At 47.0% G+C, this 24681-nt stretch overlaps 2 protein-coding genes across 5 annotated transcripts in view; one reads left to right on the top strand and one right to left on the bottom strand.

Moving 5' to 3' along the window:
• Nucleotides 1–1209: 1209 nt before the first annotated feature.
• Nucleotides 1210–10895, bottom strand: CUNH12orf43 (chromosome unknown C12orf43 homolog). Its single transcript, XM_039321212.1, has 6 exons — nucleotides 10733–10895; nucleotides 7024–7069; nucleotides 6194–6292; nucleotides 4968–5041; nucleotides 3282–3375; nucleotides 1210–2156 (listed from the first exon to the last, which is right to left on the bottom strand). The coding sequence occupies exons 1-6, from the start codon at nucleotides 10854–10856 to the stop codon at nucleotides 1802–1804; spliced, it is 792 nt and encodes a 263-aa protein (XP_039177146.1). The 5' UTR covers nucleotides 10857–10895; the 3' UTR covers nucleotides 1210–1801.
• Nucleotides 10896–10992: 97 nt separating this feature from the next.
• RNF185 (ring finger protein 185) overlaps nucleotides 10993–24681 on the top strand; it is a 28052-nt gene continuing 14363 nt past the window's right edge. Inside the window, exon 1 of one of the 4 annotated variants that reach the window (XM_039321215.1) lies at nucleotides 10993–11131. The gene's annotated coding sequence lies outside the window, so the exon portion shown is untranslated. Of the gene's footprint in view, nucleotides 11132–11192; nucleotides 11338–13714; nucleotides 13872–24681 lie in introns of those variants that run through there. The other 3 variants (XM_039321216.1, XM_039321218.1, XM_039321217.1) reach the window with 3 other exon arrangements.

Consider the following 24681-nt stretch of genomic DNA (forward strand, 5'->3'; position numbering starts at 1 on the left):
TGACAGCTGCACCCCATAAACAGAATGCTGTTTTCAAATTTAAATTAAAAGACACACTCATAATAGAGGTAAGAGCCCAAGTAAAACATGGACCTTCAGTTTAAAGGCAGAAGGTATTGGCATGTCAGAGAGGTCCCCAACCTTTTGGGCACCAGGGAGAGAGATTTTTGCGTGGACCGGAGTGGGTCTGGTTTTGTGTGCTGCCTGCATTCCGTGGATGGGGCTTTGCTTGTTTGTGCGGACCGGTTGCTGGCACGCCATGACCCAGTATTGGTCCACGGACCGGGGGTTGGGGACCCCTGATTGTAAGAGACTCGTCTCCCATTTTAGAGATGAGCACACCAAATAACTTGTCCTCATGATGTTAGTAAAAATAGCAATAAATCCTCAAAGAGGATGAACTTCGTTTCTATAAATTGCTTAGAAACAAAGGCACTCTTGCTGCTGCCCCAAGTCAAAGAATTTGAGACCACTTGCATTCCATGAGCTTTTTTCCATCTGCACCTGATCTGCCTCACCCCCCCCCCCTGGATTCAGAAGATTCCCCCCCCCCAGGTGCTAGGTTAGTTATGTAACACAGCCTCTGACTGGGCATAATTTGAACCAGTTGCAGAAACGGGCATTTCTTTTCACGTGTTTATTTTTGAAGCACCAAATACTGGTGCTCATCTTGGAAACAGACTTTGGGGACACCAGCCCAGTGGCCAGAGGTAGACCCAAAGGTTACGTGTGTCTGCCATCACCGGCAACAGCTAAGACAGCCAATTAGGCCACTTCTCAAAATGCACAATTCAAACTTCCTTCGTGGTGAATGTTAGGGGATCTGCTAGCTTACACTTGGCCTCACTGGAGATCAATGTCTCCACACAAAACAGGCAAAGCCAAGATCTTTCTGTTGTTAGGAGAAACCACAAATTGTCCACATGGAAGAAGCTAGAAGGAAAAAAACCAGAGGGAAAATTACTGGTCAAGTCAGAGTGAAAAAGGAAATCAGAAATTAACTAGGCTTAAGTCTAGTCTATGCATCCAGACTGCACTTATTTGAGGCCCAAATACTATTTACTGAGCTTTTGAATCTTGTAAATAAGTAGCCAAATTTATCCATTTGGATATTTTAAGCTCTAGGAAATTTGACTTGCAGAATCAAGACCCTCTTCAATTCTATTTTGTAAATATATTTAACTTTTGGTCAATCAAACAGGCGAGACGCTGTATCCGAAATATTGTATATTGGCTATTCACAAAATAACCATCTCATAGAAACTGGAACCATATCTGTAAAAGAGACTCATGTTATTCTTCAGACGGACGAGGTGAGGAAACAGAGAAGATGCCATGGCTGCTCTCCAGGTGACCCACAAAGGTTGTCAACACTGCCCCCCCAGGTCCTGCAGCTCCAAGAGATGCTGGGGCTCACCTCAGAAAGCAGCCATCAGGGGTGTCCACTTTGATGGGATGCAAGGAACGCCAGCCCGCTCTTCCTCCCAATTTGTCACGCTACCCAGGAGCCCCAACAGCCCGCCTGATCTATCCCAGACCCACCAAGAGAACAGTAGTCGGAGCAGCTGTTTTCCATTACCGAGAGAGTCCCTTCATTTTCCCAGGGTGCACAGCCAAACCAGGCCCAACTCAGGAGCCCCCTGTAAGTAACTCCCCCTGGCACATAAGTATTAGAGCAGGAGTGTCAAACTGCCGGCCCGCAGGCTATATGCGTCATGGCAAAACCGCGCCCACCCCATTGCCGGCAATGGAAAAAAAGTCGCGAGACGTCACGTGACGTTGCAAGTTTGACACCCCTGCATTAGAGGGATGGTCGTTCTGTTCCTGCTCCTGTTTTCCTCCTTTTCCTCTTTCTCTGCACCATCTCTGTCCGACTGACGGCCTCTGGCCTGCTGGGACACGAGAGGTCCTTGTTCTGGCTATTATTTGCTGCTTCAATGGCCTCTGGCTGGCCACCCGCCTCTCTTTTCCCTTTCTTCTTCTTCTTCTTCTTCTTGACTTTTTTCCATCCGGCCTCTCTTGTGTGACCGGAGTCCTGGGCCACTGGCGGTGACAGGCCACTTTGCTTCAGGATGTCTGCTGCTGTCACCGCAGCTTCTTGGCATTTCTGCCACTCTGTGTCACTTTCCAGGCCACTGGAAGAATCACAAGCAACGCTGGAGAAAAAACAACAACAGAATTACGTTTTCTCCTACGGTCAGCTGACCTATATCTATTTATTACTGGCTTTACAATTCTTAGACTGAAAAGGTGCACTATTACGAAAGAGGCAGATATACACGGGGAGGGGGGTATATTAATGAAACCATATTAACAGCTGGAAGACCAGCTGTTTCATTCCTTTATGAGTGAGTCATGCTGACATCTTTAATCAAGTTATTCAACCAATATTCTTTGTGCAGCACCCAACCTCATGCGCTGAGTTCGCACAATAGGCTTGGCTAAAATGTGCTTCTTATCCTGGGTGGACACAATCCTACCATGCTGCGCTAAGCAAAGGTAACATCAGATTGGCATCAGTTAAAATCTACTGCCTTGGTTCACATCACCCCCTAAGCCAGGGGTCCCCAACCTTGGCCACTTTCAGACTTGTGGACTTCAACTCCCAGAATTCCCCAGCCAGCGTTGCTGGCTGGGGAATTCTGGGAGTTGAAGTCCACAAGTCTGAAAGTGGCCAAGGTTGGGGACCCCTGCTCTAAGCCACGGCTTAAAAACGACCAAGGCTACCTCCGTTCGGTTCAAGATTATTGCTTGACACAGTATACGAATCAGTTTGGTTCAGTGGTTAAGGCACCAGGCTAGAAGCCAGGAGACCTTGAGTTCTAGTTCTGGGCGACTTTGGGCCAATCATCAGGAGAGAAGTGAGTTTTAATCCCTCCATAGGCATGAAGGGCGCCTGGAGGACTTTGGGCCGATCACCCAGAAGATGGTGGCTTCTAATCCTGCATGAAAGCCACCCGGGTACCTTTGGGCTAGTCCTTCTCTCCCAGCCCAGCACACCTCACCGAGTGGTGGCTGTGTGGAAAATAGGAGGAGGAAGGGAGTATCAGTATATTTGCCACCTTGAGTTGCATGAGATATACAGAAAGAAATACAATAAAATGAACCCAGAAGGGCAAGGAACTCTTCAGCCAGCAGGCTGCCTGAGCCAGCCTCAAAAACCGACTGAGGCCCATTTGCAAGCCAGAAGACTTCAGTACATCGCAGCAGCCGAGGCCGTTGTCTGTTGTCCTCTTTCATGCCAGATACTCTTCCCCCTCCCTCCCATTCCCATTCCTCACCTGGAGCTGGAATGCTGCAACGCCGACCGTTTCCGGGGAGCAGATTCTGGCTCCCCACAGTTTCCCGGAACGGAGGAGGAGAAGAGGCGAAAGCCTGCGCCAGTTCAGGAGGAAAAGAGAGAAGGTGCTGTGTGAGTCAGCTGCTCAGTCTAGGCTGGTTTCTAGAGCAGCGGTTCTCAACCTTTTTAATGCCGCAACCCCCAACTGGTCGTACGTCGAGGACTACCCAACCGGTCGTAAGTCAAGGACTTTCCCTGCCCGGGAGCGCCGCACATGCGTGGTGCCGCCCCCTGTGCCAGCCGAGGCCTAGCTGGCAAGGGGCAGAGACGGCGCAGGCCGACCACCGGCTGGGCCACCAGCTGGCCCAGCCCAAGAGAGGTAAGGCACCCGCCGGGCCCCACGCGCGCCAGCAACCCTCCCTGCCCCGCCGCTGCCCCGCTAGCTTTACCTTGGCCACAGCCCGCTCGGGGCGGCGGCAGGCAGGCCCAGGCGCTCCTGGGCGGCCACGGCAAGCGGCAGCGACAGCGCAGGGTGACCACTGGCTGGGCCACCAGCTGGCCCAGCCCAAGGCAGATGAGGCACCCGCCAGGCCCCACACACGCCAGCAACCCTCCCTGCACTCGCTGGCCTCCCACCTCCCACCCCTGGCCCTCTTTTACTTACTTTTAGTAGTTGCTTAGCAGGGAGGGAAGCTTTCCTTGCAGCACTGTTTGCAGACTGGGGTTTTGGCGGGCTCAGCATGGCAGAGACAGCCTGGACAATTCCTATTGGCTTTTGAAAGCCAATAGAATTAGACTCTATTCAAGAGAGTCTATTCTATTGGCTTTCAAAAGCCAATAGAATAAGAGGGAGTAGCACAGCTAAAGAAAAGGGGGAAAAAATGGCGGACATTAACATTAACTTGTTTGGCGACCCCCGTGAAATGGTCGTTCGACCCCAAATGGGGTCCCGACCCACAGGTTGAGAACCGCTGTTCTAGAGTTAAAAGCCGCTGCCCAAAGGAGGGAGAGGCTCATGGGAGCTGAGCCTCCTACAGCCCACATCGCAAGCATCACTCTCTAAAGAAGGACCCTTTGAAAGGGGAGAACCCCTCAGCCCCCCGTCAATCCTGACTGGCTCAAGCATCCGTCTAGACCAGTGATTGTGAACCTTTTAGAGACCGAGTGCCCAAACTGCAACCTAAAACCCACTTATGCATCATTGAGTGCCGGGTGGCGTGGCCCGCCGGGTGGGCGTGGCCCGCCGGGTGGGCGTGGCTGCAGTGGTAAAATGGCAGACTGGGTGGGACTAAAAAGTTCAATCAATCAATTCCAACTTTGCGAGATCTTTTTTTCCCGCGAGAAGTTGAAATTGATTGATTGAACTTTTTTTTTTTTTTTTGCACACGGCGGCGGAGGCCTAAAGCGAAAAGGTTTTATAAAACCCAGCTGAAGGCCTAGGACTGGGGCGATGGCGCGCATGCCCACAGAGAGGGCTCTGAGTGCCGCCTCTGGCACCCGTGCCATAGGTTCGCCACCTCGGATCTAGACCATGAGTTTCCAACCTTGGCAATTTTAAGACCCGGGGATGTCAACTCCCAGAATCCCCCAGCCAGCAGAGCTTCCCTGCTGTACAGCTCCTGACACAGCCGGCTGAATGAACAGGACAAATGTGCTCCAGGGGATTTTCCCGAGGCGAGCGGCTCACCACTGTCTTCTTCCAGGGAGGCTCCGTTCTCGTGCTGCGGGAGTTGCAAGGGGCACATTGAGAGGGTTATCGCCCTGAAAGGAAAAGCAGGAAGAGAGGAAGGCACGGCTGCCACTGAGCTGGTGTCAAAAAAAAAAGAATAGCAGTGACTTTCCCTGCAGCTCCTCCTGCCTGAAAAAAACACAGGCTGAATCTGCAACCAAGCGCTCGCTGACCATTAACACTCCGAGCTGGCCCAGGTTCCCCAAAGAGCAAAGGCCAAAACCTGGGCCCCATGAACCAGAGATACGGGGCCAGGCCAGCAGAACGGATTCCGCCCAAATGGCTTCCGGGAAGCACTGGCCAAGTCCCATTTTTCGCCGAGCAGGAATGCAGGTGGAAACAGGAAAGGAGCAAAGTCAGGGGCATCCAGGGATGTTTCCCCTTCCTCCCACACAGAGAGAGAGAGAGAGAAAGAGAGAGAGAGAGAGAGAGAGAGAGGGAGAGAGAGAGAGAGAGAGAGAGGGAGAGAGAGAGAGAGAGAGAGGCATAGAAAGAGAGAGAGAGAGAGAGAGAGAGAGAGAGAGAGAGGGAGGCATGTAGAAACTTAGGACTTTGGTCCAGCGAATGGGAGAAGTAATGGATCTTTTCACCAAGATAGACGGTTATTTTGAAATCAGTTGTCATTTGGTTAGAGTTTCAAAGAAGGAAAGTCGGGTTAATAATCTCTTTGTTTCGACACATCCATTCAGGCCACTTAACTGAATATTAAACTGCCCAGAGTCGCTGGACAAGGAGATGGATGGCATATAGAATTACTCCCCCCCCCGATTACATTCACTCAGAATGTTGCACATTTTGCCCACAAACTCATTTCTGGTTCTTCCATTATCCCATCACTGAGGGGTAACATGCAGATACCTCCAGCCTGTGGACCCCTACTTTCCTCTGCAACCATCCCAACCTGGGGCCTGCCTTCCGGCCTGCATTTTAGCCTCTCTGTTCATAAGGAAAGCTCCGCCTTAATTTTCACCGGCTCAAGGTTGACTCAGCCTTCCATCCTTTGGTAAAATGAGGATTCAGATTGTTGGGGGCAAAAGGCTGACTTGGTAAACCACTCAAAGAGGGATGTAAAGCACTGCGAAGCGGTATATATATCTTAGTGCTTTTGCTATTCAGAATTCTCTAGGAAAAGTTCCCACCAGGCCATACCGAAGGGAAAATGTTAATAAAATGCTTATGCCTACTTGTCCAAGATTGTGTCCAGTTTCTTTGCAACGTGTGCTCGAAATTCTGGTGTGGTCTGCAGTTCATTTCCATCCTGCTCATGATTGTAGATCTTCTCTCTGTTTCAGGAGAATAAAGATTCAGTTATTTTCTGAGACTGCCTTTGCCATCATAGGAGTAATCTCCGGAAGATTTCCATCAATCACTCGCCATTCAGGTCGTTCACCTTGAACAGAATCACTTCAATGTATCTGGTGATCCCTGAGAATGCTGGCAAGTGCAGTTCATGTCACCCAGGGCATATCATTCATATGAACTACAGTTTCCAGCCCGCTCTGAAATGATTTTGCTGGCTAGGATGCTGGGAGCTGAAGTCCATGCTCCTCAGCGGATGTCCCTGGAAAGCTGTGGGAGAAGAAACACCACACTGTATCTGCTTCTTATGGCCTCGTATGGGATTCCTCTGCTTTCGGTGTAGTAGATCTCTAATATCTAAATGAGGCTTGCAGGAAATGACCCCCAATTGAAGCAGCAGCCTCCTGCTGAGTAAGTACTGCCTGCACCGAGAGCAGGCCTGTGTCTCTTCAGGGGCTGTGCTCTCTCCCCCATCCCCCTTTTTGGAGGGGATTACAGTGGGCCAATGGCTGAATATTTTGATTCTTGCCTTTGAAAAGCTAGCATGTCAGGAGTCAAGGATATTTCAGCCCACTCTCCTCAGTGTTCCTCATCCACAAACCTATGTTTCTCTTACTTGTGGAGGGAAGCTGTGACCTGCAATGGAGGGAAGAGGGGCCCCTGTTTAAGAATCATATTTATGTCCAGTAGATGCAATTGGGGAAAGTTTAATTACCTGATGCTGGATTCACCTGCTTGCTGGTTCTTTTTCGAAGAATTCTCTGAAAACAAAAATCCAAATTAAAAAAACAAACAAACCTTCAACGTGAATTCAAAACGGTTGTGACTAAAAAATATAGAAATATAGAAAACTGATGGCAGAAAAAGCCCTAGTGGTCCATTCAGAATTTGACAGAAAGACCAGTTGAATTGACCAGAGGGATGCAGTGCACACCCTCCGCTTGAACTTCATCAAAGCACTTGACACGGTCCCCTTGAGAACCAAGCAGAGTAAAACAGTGCAGTGAAACGATGCCACCCCTGGACAGATACACAGCTGGCTGAGCCACTGCAACCAAAGAACGCTTAATGGCTGTGCGTTGAGCTGGAGAGAAGCATCCAGGGGAGGATGGCAAAGACTCTGTCTGAGAAATGGCTTTGGCAAGGCACCAGGGAAATGGTTATCAATTTACAGATAACAGACAGCGGGGCTACCTTGAGCAAAACCCAGCAGGATGAATGCAGACAGAGACAAAAGCAAGCTCCTATATCTAAATAAGAAAAAAAAATAAAGATATAAAAAATTACAGGATAGATGAACCAGACATGTGCAAGGGATCTGGATGTCCTGATGGATCACAAGTTGAATATAAGCCAGGAGTATGATCTTCTTCTTGTGCCATATCTGTTATCGGACGTTGGCAATCAAGTTGGCGATCCTGTTTTTATCAGCAGCCACACAAAAAAGTGCTGCTGAGTTTTGTCCAAACCCGTCCCTTAGTGTGATAGTGAAGCAAAAAAGACAAATAACGGATCGTCCTCCACTTACAACAGTTCAGTGACCGTTTGAAGTTACAACAGCGCTGAAAAAAATGACTCACGGCCGTTTTTCACAATTACGACCCTTTCAGCATCCCCAAGGTCACGTGATTTACATTCAGAGACTTGGCAACCGGTTCATACTTATGAGGGCCGCAGCATCCGGGGGGGGCACGTGACCCCCTTTTGTGACCTTCTGACAAGCAAGGTCAATGGGGAAACCAATGGGGCAAAACTCAACGAATTTCTCACCTAACAACGTAAATTTTGGGCTCAATGGTGGTTGTAGGTCGAGGACTACCTGTACAATTTTAAGCTGCATCAATAGAAGATAAAAATAATCATGTGCTATCAGATTGCACCTGGCATATGGATTCTAGTCCTGGATACTGTACAGGTAGCCCTTGCTTACTGACCACCCATTTAGCAATCATCTGAAATCACGACAGCCCTGAAAAAGAAGACTTCGGATTGCTTCTAGAAATTGTGGCTGTCACAGGACCACCCTGGCAACCTTTATTGCCAGGTTCTGACAAGCAAAGACAAAGGAAAGCTGGCAGGAAGACACAAGTTGTGGTTCAGGAAATGTCATGCTTAAGGACTGTAGACAATTAACAACCAGAGCTGGAACTGATGTTGTTAAGTTGGTGCAGTCGTTTGATGTTGCGCTTTACAATCACATCACTTAGCAACAAACTGTCCCAACTGCAGCCAGCAAGTGAGGAGTCCTTGTACTGCATTTTAAGAGAGACATTTGCCCAGTGGAGGCAATTAAGTACCTGGAAGGTGAGGGATAGAAGATTGGTGATGGCGGTTGGTGCGTTTAGCAATTTAATGCTGAATTCTTTGTTCTTGAGAGCTTTTCCTGAGGCCTAAATGTCAGATCATACAACAGGAAGACAGGCCAGGCCTGCTGGTGCTGGGTGAGTCTTCCTGGACAGTGAGGCCAAAACAAGCCCCACAAAGGAATCTTTTCCATTTGGGAGGCAACAGCACCACTCCTGTTTTTTAATCCCTCTGAAGCTACATTTGCTTGCATTAGACTCGCTTCACAAAGATCTGCTCATGTGACACAGCTCTCCTCATGCTTAGTTAATCCACTTTCATGAAGTGACAGCACATAATAAGGGATGCCTGGATTTTTTACATTTTTTACATCTCAGTCCTCCCAGTCAGCATAAGGAAGACTGCTGCTTCCTGCCCCAGATGTTTAACCAAATAGAGCATAAATATCTAAAAACATCAGCAATCCACATGGGAAATAGATCTCAGCCGCTGGAGGATATGCACCACTACCACCAATTTCTGCCTGTTTTCCAATGCTCCTTCACTATTTAATTTCGTTGTGAGTTACACAATGACAATATATTCTATTCTATTCTTTGGGGGTATCTGGCTATCAGAACATGAGCAGAGATGACAGCCCCAGACTATTCCATAGACACTGGCAAAGTCCAGACCTCAGAAGAGGTAAAGCTGATCAACACCCGTTGGCATTCAGTGTAAGCAGATAAACAGAAGCACCAAAGCAAGCACCTCTCCTTTTAAAAAACCTCCAGTGTTGGAGCACCCATAATTTCTGAAGGCAAGCTGTTCCACTGGTTTATTGTTCTCATTGTCAGGAAGTTTCTCCTTAGTTCCAGGTTTCTTCTCTCCTTGATTAGTTTCCATCCATTGCTTCTTGTCCTGCCTTCTTCAGGTGCTTTGGAGAATAGATTGAACCCCCTCTTCTTTGTGGCAGCCCCTCAAATATTGGAACACTGCTATCATGTCACCTCTAGTTCTTTTTACTAGGTTGCAACTGTTCTTCATGCGTTTTACCCTCCAGCCCCCTAATCATCTTTGTTGCTCTTCTCTGCACTCTTTCAGAGTCTCAACATCTTTTTTACATCATGGTGACCAAAAATTCCAAGTGTGGCTTTACCAAGGCCTTATAAAGCAGTACTAACGTCCAAGGGTAATTGAGCTGGCAGAGCTGAGTGGTGGGAAGTATCTCCCAGAGAGCCCGACCAAGTCCTTTGCACAAGCTCTGTCACAGGGAGGTGATGGGTTTGAATCCCCCTTCTTACATCACTCTATTTGTAACACATAAATTTTACAGTGTTGTACATACACATACGTACAGGTAGTCGTTGATTTATGACAATAGCCAACATTTCCCTTACTAAGCATTTTGGTTCCTTTCTTGCCACGCTTGTTAAGTGAAGCACTGCAGTTGTTCAGTTAATAACAAGGCTGTTAAGTGAATCTGGCTTCTCCACTGACTTTGCTTCTCAGAAGGTCACAAAAGGGATCACGTTAGCTCAGGAAGCGGCAACCGTCATAAATATGAACCAGTTTCCAAGTGTGTGACTCCTGGCCGCAAAGGGATGCTGCAACGGTCGTTCAGTGTGAAAAACGGTCCTGTCTTTTTTTCAGCGCCGTCGTAAAACGAACTGTTGTAAGTCGAGGATTATCTGCATGTATATGTGTGTGTACATGTGTACGTATATAAAAACATAGGTATATTTTATGATACACACACAACATACATACACACACACACACACACAGACCAAAGACTCCCTAGACCAGGTGTCCTGAAGCTTGGCCACTTTGTGGATTGCAACTCCCAGAATTCCTCAGCCAGCAAAGCTGGCTGAGGAATTCTGGGAGTTGAAGTCCACAAGTCTTAAAGTGGCCAAGCTTGAGGACACCTGCCCGCCACCGAAGCTGCCCGGCGCCCACTGAGGAGCAAGCCCCGCCGCGGCGGCTAATTCCGCAGGTGGGAAGACGGCGGCGCTGGAAAGGCTCGGGCTGAGCTCCCTGGGCAACCGGGGCGCCGTCACCACCAGTCGCCGGACGGATCGGGGCGCCTTCCCGGAGGCCGCAGAGGAGCCCCGGCCGCTCGGCCCTGGAAGCCCTACCGCCTGGAGACAGGGCAGCCGCTCGCCCGAGCGCCGGATCCCAGGCCGCCTCCCGCAGGCGCTGCCAGGCCGCCGCGTCTTCCTCGCTGTCGCCGTCGCTCGCCTCGGGCCCGGGCGCCGCCATTCCGAAGCCGCGCTGGCCGCAGAGCACTCTGGGAGTTGTAGTCCGGGGGACCGCTGAGGCGCGCCGGCGGCGGGGAGGGCGGGCGCGAGGCGCGCAGCCTCCCGCGGGATCTGGATCAGGAAAACCCGCCGCCCCCTGGGCCGCCTCCAGGCCGCGCGGACGGATTCATCGCGGCGGCGCAGGGGCGCGGCGCTTCCGGTGCAGGCCTCACTTCCGGCCGGAGGAGGAAAGAAACCTGCGCCGTCCGGGAAGAGCGGCGGCTGCGGCCCCTTCCGGTGAGCGGGCCTGGAGGGGGGGGTCCAGAGTCGGCGTGGGGGGCGCCGGGAGGGGCGGGGAACGGGGCGCTTGAGGGGGAGGACCCGCCGATCGGCCTGAGTTCTCTGGGGAGAAAGAAGCCGCCTCTCCCCCCCCCCGGCCGGCCCTGAGGGGGCGGGGTCCTCTGCCGGGAAGGGCCCGGCGGGCGCGAGGCGGCTCGCCTGAGGTGAGGCTGCTGTGGGAAGGGGGGGGTCTTCGGGGGGGCGATCGCTGAAGTCGGGGAGGGAATCCGTGGAAAGGCAGCGCATGCGCGGGACGCAGTTTATGATCTTTGTTTTGTCTATCTTGCCTACGATGAGGAGGAGGAGGAGGCGGCTTCGGGCCGGACCCTCCGGCAGCCGATAGTCAGCCTCCAGGGAGGAAGCCGGTTAATCCGTTCCTGTGGCAGGCAGTGGGTCAGCAGCCGGTGGATCCGGGAAAGAGAACCAGCACTGCCCCTGTTGGGGAAAATATATCTCCGAATAGAGCTGGAAGGGACCTTGGAGGCCATCTAGTCCAGCCCCCTGCTCAAGCAGGAGACCCTATGTCAGGGGTTCTCAACCTTGGCAACTTTAAAACTTGTGGACTTCAACTCCCAGAATTCCTCAGCCAGCAAAGCTGGCTGAGGAATTCTGGGAGTTGAAGTCCACAAGTCTTAAAGTTGCCAAGGTTGAGAACCCCTGCAATGTCATTTCAGACAAGTGGCTGTCTAATCTCTTCTTAAAAACCTCCAGTGGTGGAGCGCCCACAAGCACCCACACAACGGCTCAAAAATGTTCGGAAGAAGATGCTAATATAACACATAATATGATAAAATACCTTACATTCTCAGTATATGTCTTACTATTCAAGCAAGGGAACCTTCCATTCCATCAGCCACAAGCCTAAATCCTGCCTGGTGCTGAGAGCTGGTGAAAGGCCCTTTTCTAAGCTTCTGGGACTCCTGGGGTTGTCTCACGGTGGGTGGGCTCTTCCCTGTCTCAAGATGTGGCTTTGGAAGGCAATTATTTGAATCTGTTTGGCACTGTTTGTCTTGACGGATGGCTGGGCATGGGTGTGTCTGTGGGCATGGACTTCAGATCAAGGCTTTTGGACTTGATCCCGGATAGCCCTTTGCGTGTATTGGTGGGAAGTGGTTTATAGGCATTGTGTAAGGACCCACCCCACTTTGCATCTTAAGAAGACAGAATTCTTGGGATAATTCTTCCAACAGGCATCCTTTATTAAGAGAAAATGGTTGCAGGCGTTCTAGACAGGACTTGGGGTCCAAGCTCTCCCATTCAAGGTTTTAAGGGGTTCCCCAGTAGCCCCACCCAATCACCCCCTTCTTCCAGCAACAGTCTCAGGCATTACACTCCCACCCCCTTTTCCTTACTGCCGGCTGGAGGGAGACTTCAGAGAGGAGTACATGAAAGGTAAATAGCCTCCTTTGTTATGATAAGGCCTTTTGGTGCTATCCACATTCAATCCTTTTGAAGTTGTACCGAAGGAAGTGAGGGCCATAAAGCCCCTTTGTTCACCCCCCTCTCTTTCTTGTATGGCAGAATCCAGAGAGGGCAGAAATGGGGTTTTCTATAATTGATAACTAGAGATGAAATATAATTGGATTCTGACACATTGTCTCATTACTGCTTAATTTTCCAGGTTAACATTTAGAATAGTTTTGCAAGTAAACTTATTAGGATTTTTTTAGAATATAGTACAATTTATTACAAAGTAGATATTTGAATTTCTAAGATTCATTTTAACAATCCAGTTGCTGTTTATGTAAATCATTGTTTTTTGCTTTCCTTGTTTTGGAAACAAGCACTATACATTTTCAGAATAAAAATTTTAGACGCTTGTGTGCCATCTAAGATTTTTCCAGTCTTATTCTAAAAGTTAGCTGGCTTGCTTCTAGTGAGTTGTACAGGGTTCACCTAATACAATGTTTTGCTGCTGGTATATAAGTAAGTGATCATATTACTGTACACTAATTACTGCTAATATAAAGATTGCATTTAAAGAATAATGCCACTTGCTTCCTCTTCCTTGTTTCTTTTTAAAAACTAAACTCCAATGAACAAATTGAATTTATTTCCAAATATATGTATCATAGGCTTGCATAGAAAATGGTTTTAAAACTCATTGCTTGAAGGGCTGTAATTTATTTATTCAGTTTCTATAGCTGCCCATCTCAGCCGAGGGACTTTGAGTGGCTTGCAATAATTAATGTACCAGAGTCAAATAACAGTAACATAGGTGTAGAGATTTCACATTGGGAGCTTCAATCACAGAGACAAAACACTTAAATATTTAATTTTTTAAAAAAAATATCTCCCATATCTAAGGTTAGAGAATATTTTTTCTGTAGGGAGGAAGCACAAGATGTCGTGAATGTTGGTGCTAACATTTGCCTACAGTATTGCTTTTTTTTCATTCAAATTGCACACGTTGACGTCACTAAAGAGAGCTCAGAGCTGGCAAAGCTGGGGTCTGTTAGATGCTTGCTAGCAGATTGTGATGTTGTCCTTTGGGGGCATCCTGTTGTATGATGTAATTGAATGAAAAAAAATCTGTTGAAATAGAGATCTTCTCTGTGTGGATGCTGTGGACATGAAGTCTCCCTGGATTTCTTGTGGCTGTGCGTGAACATTTTCATCAGAGCCGAGAGAAGATACAGACGTCTTCTTTGCTGCTTTTGTTTTTCTTGGAAATATTTGCATAGGAGGTGAGCGTCGGGTGAGTCAGGTCAGAGGAGGGGGTTATTGTTATTACTGTATTCATTTGAATATCTTAGCCAAGATGAAGGAAGTACTCCATATCCCCGAGTATTTTATGACTTTAAAAGGCTGTAAATTCAATTTGGATGTCACCTAACTAAGATTTGAGCAGCAGCCTTGTTCCAGCTGATGTAGCAAAGTCTCAGGGCGCCCTTCTTGGAGTAGGTTTGGGTGTGTTGCCGTAAGCGAGACTGAGAATGCACTTGTGTTCTCGGTGAAAACTAAATATATCTTGCAATAATTCTTGTACCAAGCAGATTTGCCTAATGCAATCTACACATCAGCAGAGTAAAACTAACCTGTCTTATGACGGCCTAAAAACCCAGCTCATGTTTCCTATTAGTGGGTGAACAATCCAACTGTAGCTCTGTTCCAGCGATCCTTTAGATTGTCATGCTGTTGAATTGAGAAACTTATGTGAACCTAGTTTCTAAAATGCAGCTTTCCTCTGTAGACAGAGAAAGCAGTAGATTTAAGCAGTAATTGTAAAAAAAAAAACAAAAACTTAGCAGCATTTTGGCTTTCTTCTTGAGGTGCCTTGTTTATATAATTTATATGCTGCCCATCTCACTGTTACAGAGGGGTGTGTTACTGTGTGTTCTTGAGCATTTTTTGTGATTTTATTAAAATGTGATTTTATTAAAAGGCAGATGTTTGGTGAGCTGCAGCTTTGTTAGAGGCACTGAGTGTGTAAGACTCCGAGGGGTTCCGAGGCCTCATGTCAGAATCCAATTATATTTCATCTTTAATTATCAAACATAGAAACTCCCAATTCTGCCTTCTCTGGATTCTGCCATAAGAGGGAGAAAAGGGGGAGAGCAAAGGGGCTTTATGGCCCTCACTTCCTTCAGCACACTTCAAAGGACTGAATGGGTGTTTATTGTGGCCTCTAAGCTTTAACATATCAAAGAAGAGTACTTGCCTTTCATGTAGTTATCTGAAGTCTCCATCCAGACGGAAGAAGAAAGGGGATGGAATTGTGATACTTGAAACTATCACTGGAAGGGGGGTTGATTGGGTGGGACTACTGGGGAACCCCTTAAAACCGTGAATGGGAGAGCTTGAACCCCAAGTCCTGTCTAGCATGCCTGCAACCATTTTCTCTTAATAAAGGAGTCCTGTTGGAAGAGCTATTCCAAGAGTTCTGTCTTCTTAAGATGCAAAGTGGGGTGGGTCCTTACATTAGACAGGACTTGCAAAATTAATCCACCTTGAAGGTAGACCCTTGCCGGGGGATTTTGCAAAAATTTACCATGTCAGACAACGAAGCAAGAGAGGGAGAAAACTCCCTGGAAAGAGAGCCGCTGACCCAGTTGGAACCTTGCCAGATGTTGGGATCCGAGAGGCCAGATTTCTCCGAAGAAGAAGTGGTGGAGACACAGGACCACAAGCCTCGCTGGTCGATGGGCGTTGGAAAGAAAAGCGAGTGGGGAAAGGAATCAAGAAAAGTGACCCTGAGACGGGGGACCAAGCAACCAGAATGGAAGCAGGAGATGGAGAAATCCCTGCACGCAAATGAAGAGGGAGGAAGCTGTATGCCGTACTCAGACTGGATCCTAGAGAGAGCTATTGACCTGATGAAGAGAACTCTCAGCTCCCTAGGAGAGGAGATTCCTGAGCCCTACGCCCGCCCCAGTTCCTGGAGTCACAAAGGGAGAGACACCGAGGGGGACGTGGAACCTGCAACCCCAGGGACATTTACTGATCCAGGAGCTCCCACCCCCTACCGGACCACAGATGGAAATCTGGACGGAAGACACTACCACCCACAATGGAGGCACCGATCCCTTCCAAGACGTCCACCGTTGGAGGTGAAATTCAAAGGGGAGCCAACACGCTTGGGGTTTTTCCTAACCCAAGTCCTCAGCTACATGTAGGAATATGGGCAGGACATCCCCAGCGACAAAGCCCGCATCCGGATCGTGCAATCTGCCCTGGATGGACCAGCTGCAGATTGGGTGGTGAACCTGCATGACTCCAATGCCCCAGAACTCAGTAACTTCAACCGTTTCATGTCCTCTTTGAGAAGACGATTTGACGACCCCCTGGCTGATCGCAAAGCCCGTGAAAGAATAACAACGATGAGGCAGGGCAAACGCCCAGTGGCTGAGTATACACAAGAATTCCGAGCCATTGCCAGCAAACTGAATTGGCCAGAAGACATCCTCCTTGGCCATTTCAAAGACGGACTAAACTATGATCTATATGATGCTTGCCTGCCCCGAGGGGACCCCCATCGACTTGAGGAATGGTACGTCTTGGCAGAGGAAGCAGAGATCGACATATTGAAGAGGCACCGCCGAAGAAAACAATGGAGCCGCCCCCCGCCTGAGCTGACACACCAACCGGTGAACTCATCGGATACAGCCAAGAAGCAGATGGGGTGTTTCAAGTGCGGAAGAGAAGGGCATCGAGCTGTAGAATGCCGCTCAAAGGCCCCCCAGCACAACCCAGACAGATCCCCAATCAACAAACCCAGAGGGTATTCAGCTAAGCCAAAAGAAACAGCCATGACAATGATGGAAATTGCAGAAAACCCCACCTCTGCTCACCAAGGGGAAAGAACTCCAGCCTACACCACAGGGACGGTGGATGCCTCAGATGACAGCTCGGAAGGCGAACCCCTGGTAAGTGGACGCATCACACCCCTCTTCAAAACAGTGACTATATTAATCCCCCCCATGCCCGAAGCTGTGAAGGTGAAAGCCTTAATAGACTCTGGCTGCACCCGCTGCCTCATTAGCCCAACACTAGTGGGGAATCTGGGCATCCCATCCAGGAGACTGGAACAACCAATCTCATTTGGCCAGCTAGATGGATCCATAGCAGGGGGTGTGCCAGCTACCCTAGCCACTCTGCCAATACACCTCTCCCTGGGCAACCATGAAGAGGACTTAACGTTTGTGGTGACCCCAGGTATGGAATGCCCAATGATTCTAGGGATGGAATGGTTGAAAAAATGGAACCCCTGGGTAAATTGGAGGACGACTGAAATCAAATTCCCGAAGGGGGACCCTATGGACTTAAAACCCCAAGAGAGGCTACCAGAATCAAGAATAGAAAAAGCATCCATAGGAGAGGAAAAAAGATTAACAGAAATACCAGAGGAATATAGAGACCTTGCTGAAGTCTTCAGTGAGGAGAGGGCGAATGAGCTTCCCCCCACCGACCCACAGACTGTACCATTGAATTCAAGCCTGGGGCAAAACTCCCGAAACCCAGATTATACTCCATGAGCCCAAAGGAGAAGGAGGAAATGGAAAGATTTATTAAAAAAAACCTGGAGAGAGGTTTCATTGAACCAGCTAAGCCTAAAGGGGCTGCCCCGGTCCTTTTTAGAGAGAAGAAGGATGGCTCTTTACGTTTATGCGTGGATTATAGGGCCCTGAACACAATCAGTGAAAGCAACCTATACCCGCTGCCCCTCATGAAAGACATGCTGTCACACCTATCGAAAGGGAAAATTTTTTCTAAACTAGACTTAAGGGAAGCTTACTATCGCGTGAGAATCAAGGAAGGGGACGAATGGAAGACTGCATTTAACTGCCCCATGGGGTGCTATCAATTCAAAGTCTTGCCATTTGGATTACAAGGGGGCCCGGCAGTCTTTATGCAATTAATCAATGACATTCTAAGGGAGCACCTGTTTAAGGGGGTCCTTGTTTACTTGGACGACATTCTTATCTTTACCGAAACAAAAGAAGAACACGTCAAACTTGTCAGAGCGGTTTTAAGAAGCTGCGAGCCGCTCACCTATATGCCAAACTCTCAAAATGCGAATTCCACCAGGAAAGGATAGACTACCTAGGCTATCGCATATCCCCACAGGGCATTGAAATGGACCCAGAGAAGGTCAGAGCAGTATTAGAATGGGCACCACCCCACACAAGAAAGCAACTACAAAGTTTCCTGGGCTTTGCAAATTTTTACCGCCAATTCATCCCCTCATTTGCACAGATAGCCTTGCCCCTCACCAACTTAATAAAAACGAAGGGAACATCCTCAGTAAAACCTAGCCAGCCACTAACATGGACAATGGAGTGCCAAGCAGCGTTTGAGAGACTAAAGAGACTTTTTTCTGCCGAACCAGTACTAAGGCACCCAGATATGGACAAGCCCTTCATAATACAGGCAGATGCAAGTGATGTGGCAGTGGGGGCTGTGCTATTACAAGAAAATGATGATGCAGTATTGCAACCCTGTGCATATACATCTAAGAAACTCACGGAAACAGAACAGCGCTGGCCCGTATGGGAGAAGGAGGCTTATGGGATACGTTGGGCATTACTCACGTGGCGACAGTTCCTGGAAGGCAACAAAATCCCCTTCCAGGTATGGACTGATCACAAAAATTTAGAAGCCCTGAAAACTTCCAGGAAACTCAATCCCAAACAAGCCCGCTGGTCCCAGCATTTTCACCCAATTCCAATTTAAGCTCAAACATTTACCAGGAAGAAAGAACTTCCTGGCAGATGCACTATCTCGCATGCCCCAATATAACAGCGCACGAACCACAGACTCTAGACCAATAATGGCATAATCACAACTGGCAGCGCCATTAACCACAAGAACCCAAGCCAAAATAAAACCACAACTGGACAGCCAAACTGGGATTGAATTCAGAAAAAGTTTGGAAACAGATGATTGGTTCCAGAAAAACAAACATGTGTGCACAATGAGAGACGGATTGCCTTGGGTAGGGGAAAAGTTATATATACCAAAAACTCAAAGACTAACTTTCATGCAACTTTGCCATGACACAAAATCAGCAGGGCATTTTGGATTTGTAAAAACTTTACACTTAATTAAACGGCAATTTTTGTGGCCATCAATAAAAAAGGACATAGAAAGTTATGTTGCCAGCTGCCCAACCTGTGCATCAGCAAAGAGGTTGCAAGGGAAATCGCCAGGGCTGTTACAACCAGTGGCAAGTCCCTCAGCCCCCTGGAGGGAAATAGCCATGGATTTTATAGTGGAATTGCCTGAAAGCAATGGGAATACTGTTATCTGGACAGTCACGGACCTATTTTCCAAACAGGTGCACTTTATCCCTTGCCAAAAAATTCCCACTGCAAAGGCCTTAGCAAAACTTTTTATCCAGCACATTTACAGATTGCACGGGGCACCCCAACGCATCATCTCCTGATAGGGGAGTGCAATTTACGTCTACATTTTGGAAGGAATTTTTATCCCTCTTAGGGACCACTCAGGAACTGACATCTAGCCATCACCCTCAGACAGATGGACAAGCGGAACGTGTCAGTCGGTACTTGAGCAATATTTGAGATGTTTTTTAAATTTCCAACAGAGTGATTGGACGGACTTACTCCCTTTTGCAGAAGTTGCCTACAATAATGCAGTCCACTCCAGCACAGGCTACACTCCTTTTCAAATAGCCAACGGCCAAAGTTTCAACCCTATGCCAGAGTTGACCCCAAAAGAACCAACGATCCCTTCACTGAAAGAATGGATGGAAAGCCTACAAAACACCTGGCCAATAGTCAGAAAATCACTAGATGAAGCTAGGCGGGCATACAAAGCACAAGCCGATAAAAAAAGGGTTGAGCCTACACCATTCATTATAGGAGAAATGGTGTACTTATCTACAAAATACCTAAAGTCCCTACAGCCCTGTAAAAAACTTGGACCAAAATATATAGGACCTTTTCCAATTAAAAGGATCATAAATCCAGTAACAGTAGAATTAGAATTACCCAAAAACCTCAGGCAAATACACCCAATTTTTCATTGCAGCTTGCTGAAAAGAGAGCATCAGTCACCTCTACGGCCAAAAATCCCCCCCCCACCACCTCCAATCATGGTGGAGGGGGAACAACACTTCGAAATAAAAGAGATCCTTGACTCTAGGAGATATCGTGGAACAACTCAGTACCTAGTTGCCTGGAAACACCTCCCTGCCTCACAAAATGAGTGGGTCCATAAACGTCACGTCAGAGCCCCGAAGCTATTGAAGAAGTTTCACACAGAGTATCCTAACAAGCCTAACTAAATTTTTTACTTGTGTTTTCTTTCAGGTGGATCTCTCTTATTGTTAAGAGGGGCCGGATGTCAGAATCCAATTATATTTCATCTTTAATTATCAAACATAGAAACTCCCAATTCTGCCTTCTCTGGATTCTGCCATAAGAGGGAGAAAAGGGGGAGAGCAAAGGGGCTTTATGGCCCTCACTTCCTTCAGCACACTTCAAAGGACTGAATGTGTGTTTATTGTGGCCTCTAAGCTTTAACATATCAAAGAAGAGTAATTGCCTTTCATGTAGTTATCTGAAGTCTCCATCCAGACGGAAGAAGAAAGGGGATGGAATTGTGATACTTGAAACTATCACTGGAAGGGGGGTTGATTGGGTGGGACTACTGGGGAACCCCTTAAAACCTTGAATGGGAGAGCTTGAACCCCAAGTCCTGTCTAGCATGCCTGCAACCATTTTCTCTTAATAAAGGATTCCTGTTGGAAGAACTATTCCAAGAGTTCTGTCTTCTTAAGATGCAAAGTGGGGTGGGTCCTTACACCTCACCTGATTTCTTGATAGAGGGAGTCCTCGACTTACAACAGTACATTTAGTGACTGTTCAGTGTTACAGTGGCAATGAAACAATGTGATTTATGACCGTTTTTCACTGTTACGTCCCTTGCAGCATCCCCGTGGTCATGCGATCAGAATACAGGCGCTTGACACCTGACTCGTATTTACGATAATTGCCGTGTCCTGGGGTCATGTGATCATTATTTGTGATTTTCTGACAAGTGAAGTCAGCGTGGAGTCCAGATTCATTTAACAAGGGTGGCAAGAAAGCTAGTAAAATGGGGCAAGACTCACTTAGCAAATGGCTTCCTTAGCAGCAAAAATGTTGGGTTCAATTGTTGTTGTAACTTGAGGATTACCTGTATTTACCTTTATCTTAAGCCCCTGCCCTGGGACTGTTGTGTAACAGGCTTTTCAAAGCCTTTGTACTTGATCACCTATAACACATTGGGGTGGCTTGCCAGAGTTAGATATATGGATATTGGCCTGGAAAAGTGAAAAAAAGAAGTATTAATTAACTAAGGTTAACGCAGGTAGTGAAGAGTCCTTCAAGTTATATTAAGTCTGTATCGAGTGCATTCTTGAGACTGCAACTTCAAAAATAGTTATTACAAAATTCTTGGCTTTCAGGTTTTTTCAGTCCTTCTGCATGGAACTCAGATCTGTCAGGTGCATCTGTCACTGTAGAAATCCCTACGAGGAATTTTCTCCAGCCAGAAAAATACAAAGAAGGGTAGCCTATAATTTAGTGCCACGTTCTTCTCAATTTAGTCCATTTTCTCCTATTTAAAGATCTATTTCCTGCCAGAAAAATGTTAAGACCCGATTGCTGTGTTGCAGCATAACTCTGTAAGACTTTAAAATAATTCCAACATTCTAACATTCGTCTTAGGTCAAGAGACTGCTGCTTCCTTTTATACAACTGATATTCCATCTCTGCTCTTTTCCTTTGCTGAATTAAAACAGAAAAGGTGAAAAGAAACTGACGCAGAGGCTTGTCTAGTAGAAAATCAAAAGATTTTCTGAGCTACAGCTAGTACCACTTGCAATGCCGTTCCGGCCCTGGAGCCAAGAGCTCTGTGTTCCGGCTGTTCAGGTTTAGCACCCTGAAACTCCTTCAGGCCAGAGCAGTTCAAAATGGAGACTGACTTCGTGACGCTCCAGTGAGAGTCAAGTCCAGACTGTTTTAGAAGGTAGGAAGGAGATGTCTCTGTGGTTCCATTCTATCTCCTCCCGGGGCAAGCAGAAGGGAGAACCACCATAACTTTCCCAGACAGATTTTTGGGAACCTAAGAGTTTAACCGGCATTGGCTCCTACCTAGGTGAACTGTTAAGAATGGTAGAATTTGGGTTGTTCCTCCAGCAATCCAGGAGCCAGCCCTAAGCGTTCTTTCCTCCTCTGAGGATCTGGGATCCTTCCTGATCTGCTGCCACCCTTCTTTAAGTGGTTGACTGGTCTGCCTACCTAACAAGTTATTTCCCAGACTCTTTCTCTAAAGCAGTGTTTCTCAACCTTGACCATTTTAAGGCATGTGGACTTCAACTCCCAGAATTCCACAGCCAGCAATGCTGGCTGTGGAATTCTGGGAGTTGAAGTCCACATGCCTTAAAATTGTCAAGGTTGAGAAACACTGCTCTAAAGATTTGTACATATCTTACTGAATGCTAGACATTTTAGAGAATTTATCTCTTTTTCATGCTGCTTCGTTAAATCTATATTTCAGCTTTGTTCTGTCACAGATAAGCTCTGCTGGGCTCTCTGCAAAGGGCAGCATATGGATATGTAATTTTTATTATATATTTATATAATGCAGAGACTCTTGATGCATACAATGGAATTTAATGAGCATTTAGAAACTGCTGTGTTCAGTGTTGTGGCAGAAATCACCTTGAATAAAAAGCATACACAGGATTCTTATTCTCATATTAAGACTTGATTCTTTCTTAATCTGTCAGGATATCTCTTGCCTGTTCTAAAGTCGTAAGCTCTGTGGTAAGCTCTTATTGCACAAGTATAACCTCTGGTGGTATCTTCTCCTTGTGGACATAATTAGCAAAATAATGGTGGTTTTGAATTATTACTATGGTTGGTTGCATGGCCAGCCAGATGTTCAGCCTGGATTTGGGATTTTTATCCACCTATCGAGTCCTCCCAAGGACCTGGGATAGGCAGATAGTGTTTTTTGATAGTATTAGTGGTATCCTCACAGGATGTAAGCTGCTCCAAGCAAAACTTCCTTTTGCAATTGACTAGCAATGGTTTTGTCAATGCTTATGGTGTTCAAGAGGTGCTCCAGATGTCCCAAAAGTGCTTTTTCAAGAGGCAACTGGGCTTTCTTGCTTTTCTTTGAAGACGTTTTCAGTTCTCATCCAAAAAGCTTCTTCAGCTCTGACTGGATGGTGCAGAATAGAAGGATGTATATTCCTTGCAGACCGCTGGTCATTTGCATTCTTTAATTTAGAGAGTAGTTGAAGCCACTTGGAGATTTGTCTGTGTCCTCAAGGTCACCTGAGTAGTGCAAATGGGTGTGAAGCCTTCCTGGAACTGCTGAAAGGACTGTGTGGTAGACTGGAGATAGATGATGCTGTATCCCTCCCCCTCTGTTGAGAGAGGGCTGTTCAATTTGGACATAGATGGCCTCTTTGACCCCTCTTTCAAATTAACAACCTTCTCTGTCCAAAACATGAACTTTGCTATCTTCAAAAGAGCGGCCTTTGTCTTGTAAATGCAGATGGACTGCTGACTCTTGTCCTGATGGGTTTGTTCTCCTATGTTGTGCTAGGTTAGTGGTTCTCAACCTTTTTAATGCCGTGACCCCCAACCAGTCGTAAGTCGAGGACTACTCAACCAGTCGTAAGTCGAGGACTACTCAACTGGTGCAGCACCGTTTGCAGAATGGGACTTTTGGCAGGCTCAGCAGGGCAGAGACAGCTTGGACAATTCCTATTGGCTTTTGAAAGCCAATAGACTCTATTCAAGAGAGTCTGTTCTATTGCCTTTCAAAAGCCAATAGAATAAAAGGGAGTAGCACAGCTAAGGAAAAGGGGGAAAAAATGGCGGACTGCGTTGTTTGGCGACCCCCGTGAAATGGTCGTTCGACCTCAAATGGGGTCCCAACCCACAGGTTGAGAACCACTGTGCTAGGTGTTTATGAAGTGGTTGTTTTGTTTCCCCAATGTACAGATCTGCACATGGCTCAGTGCATTGTACTGCATATACCACGTTGCTCAGTTTGTGTCTGGGTGTTTTATCCTTGGGGTGGACAAGCTTCTGCTTTGGTGTATTCTTGGGTTTAAATGTGCACATATGTTGTGTTGGCTGAAGATCCTTTTGAGCTTTTCAGATATTCCTGAAATGTATGAAATGACGAGGTTGCTTCGTTTATTGTTCTCTTCTTGAAAAAGCACCTTTGGGACAACCATGACCTGGATGACTGAGAATCTCCATAGACATGGTGCTCCAGATGTTTTGGGATTGCACCCAAGGCACTTATCACTTTTGGTACTGTCTTTGCTTTATTTTGCCACAGTATTTCTATTTGCGGATCTTTGTATTTTGTGGGGTTTTTTCCAGTTCTTTCTCCTTTATTCTACTGTTTCCAGGTTACTGCCATGCCCATTAATAATATTAATATTATTATAGTCTGTTCACAACAAGGTGAAGTGACAGCTGCTAATTCATTCACTGATGTTGGCCTTTGTACACCTCACGTTCTTCCCAAGAATCTAGGATGTTGCAATGAATTGGCATAGTATCTATGTGGATCCAGGGAATGTGGCGTTTTAGATTTCCTAAGTGCCGTCCAAGAGTTTTTGCTATGGTCCCCAGTGTGCCAATAATCCTTGAAATCACCACAGCTGGTTTGTGCCACAGTCTTTCAATTTCTGTTTTCAGATCTTGATATATTGTGATCTTCTCCAATCCTTTGTCTTTTATTCTACTTTCCTGTGGTATTGCTCCATTAATTATCCACACGGTTTTTTTTTTTTTTTTTCAAACATAGTTAACTCTGAACTGTTATGAGCTGAGATTTTATCAGTTTGAATTTGGAAATCTCACAATATTTCATTCTGCTCATTTTTTACTACCTTTTCAGCTACTTCCCACCATTTTTTTTCATTACTGGTGCTCCAATGAATCATTCTGGTGACGATGTCATGTTGTTGCTTATAATCAGTTTGTGCAATCTTCTTACATCAGCCAAGTACGCGATCTACCGTTTCT

This window comes from Crotalus tigris, unplaced genomic scaffold (genome assembly GCF_016545835.1).
Source record: "Crotalus tigris isolate CLP2741 ecotype Arizona unplaced genomic scaffold, ASM1654583v1 scf7180000023720.1715460, whole genome shotgun sequence".
Lineage (NCBI taxonomy): Eukaryota > Metazoa > Chordata > Lepidosauria > Squamata > Viperidae > Crotalus > Crotalus tigris.

What these genes read in the sequence shown, in the direction of transcription:
- CUNH12orf43 (XM_039321212.1), bottom strand. Translation starts at nt 10,856, where the DNA reads ATGGCGGCGCCCGGGCCCGAGGCGAGCGACGGCGACAGCGAGGAAGAC. An exon ending in CTGGACACAATCTTGGACAA is followed by an intron (nt 5,042 to 6,193) that starts GTAGGCATAAGC and finishes TTTTCCTTTCAG; the next exon opens with GGCGATAACCCTCTCAATGT. An exon ending in TTGCAGCATTCCAGCTCCAG is followed by an intron (nt 2,157 to 3,281) that starts GTGAGGAATGGG and finishes TTTTTTCTCCAG; the next exon opens with CGTTGCTTGTGATTCTTCCA.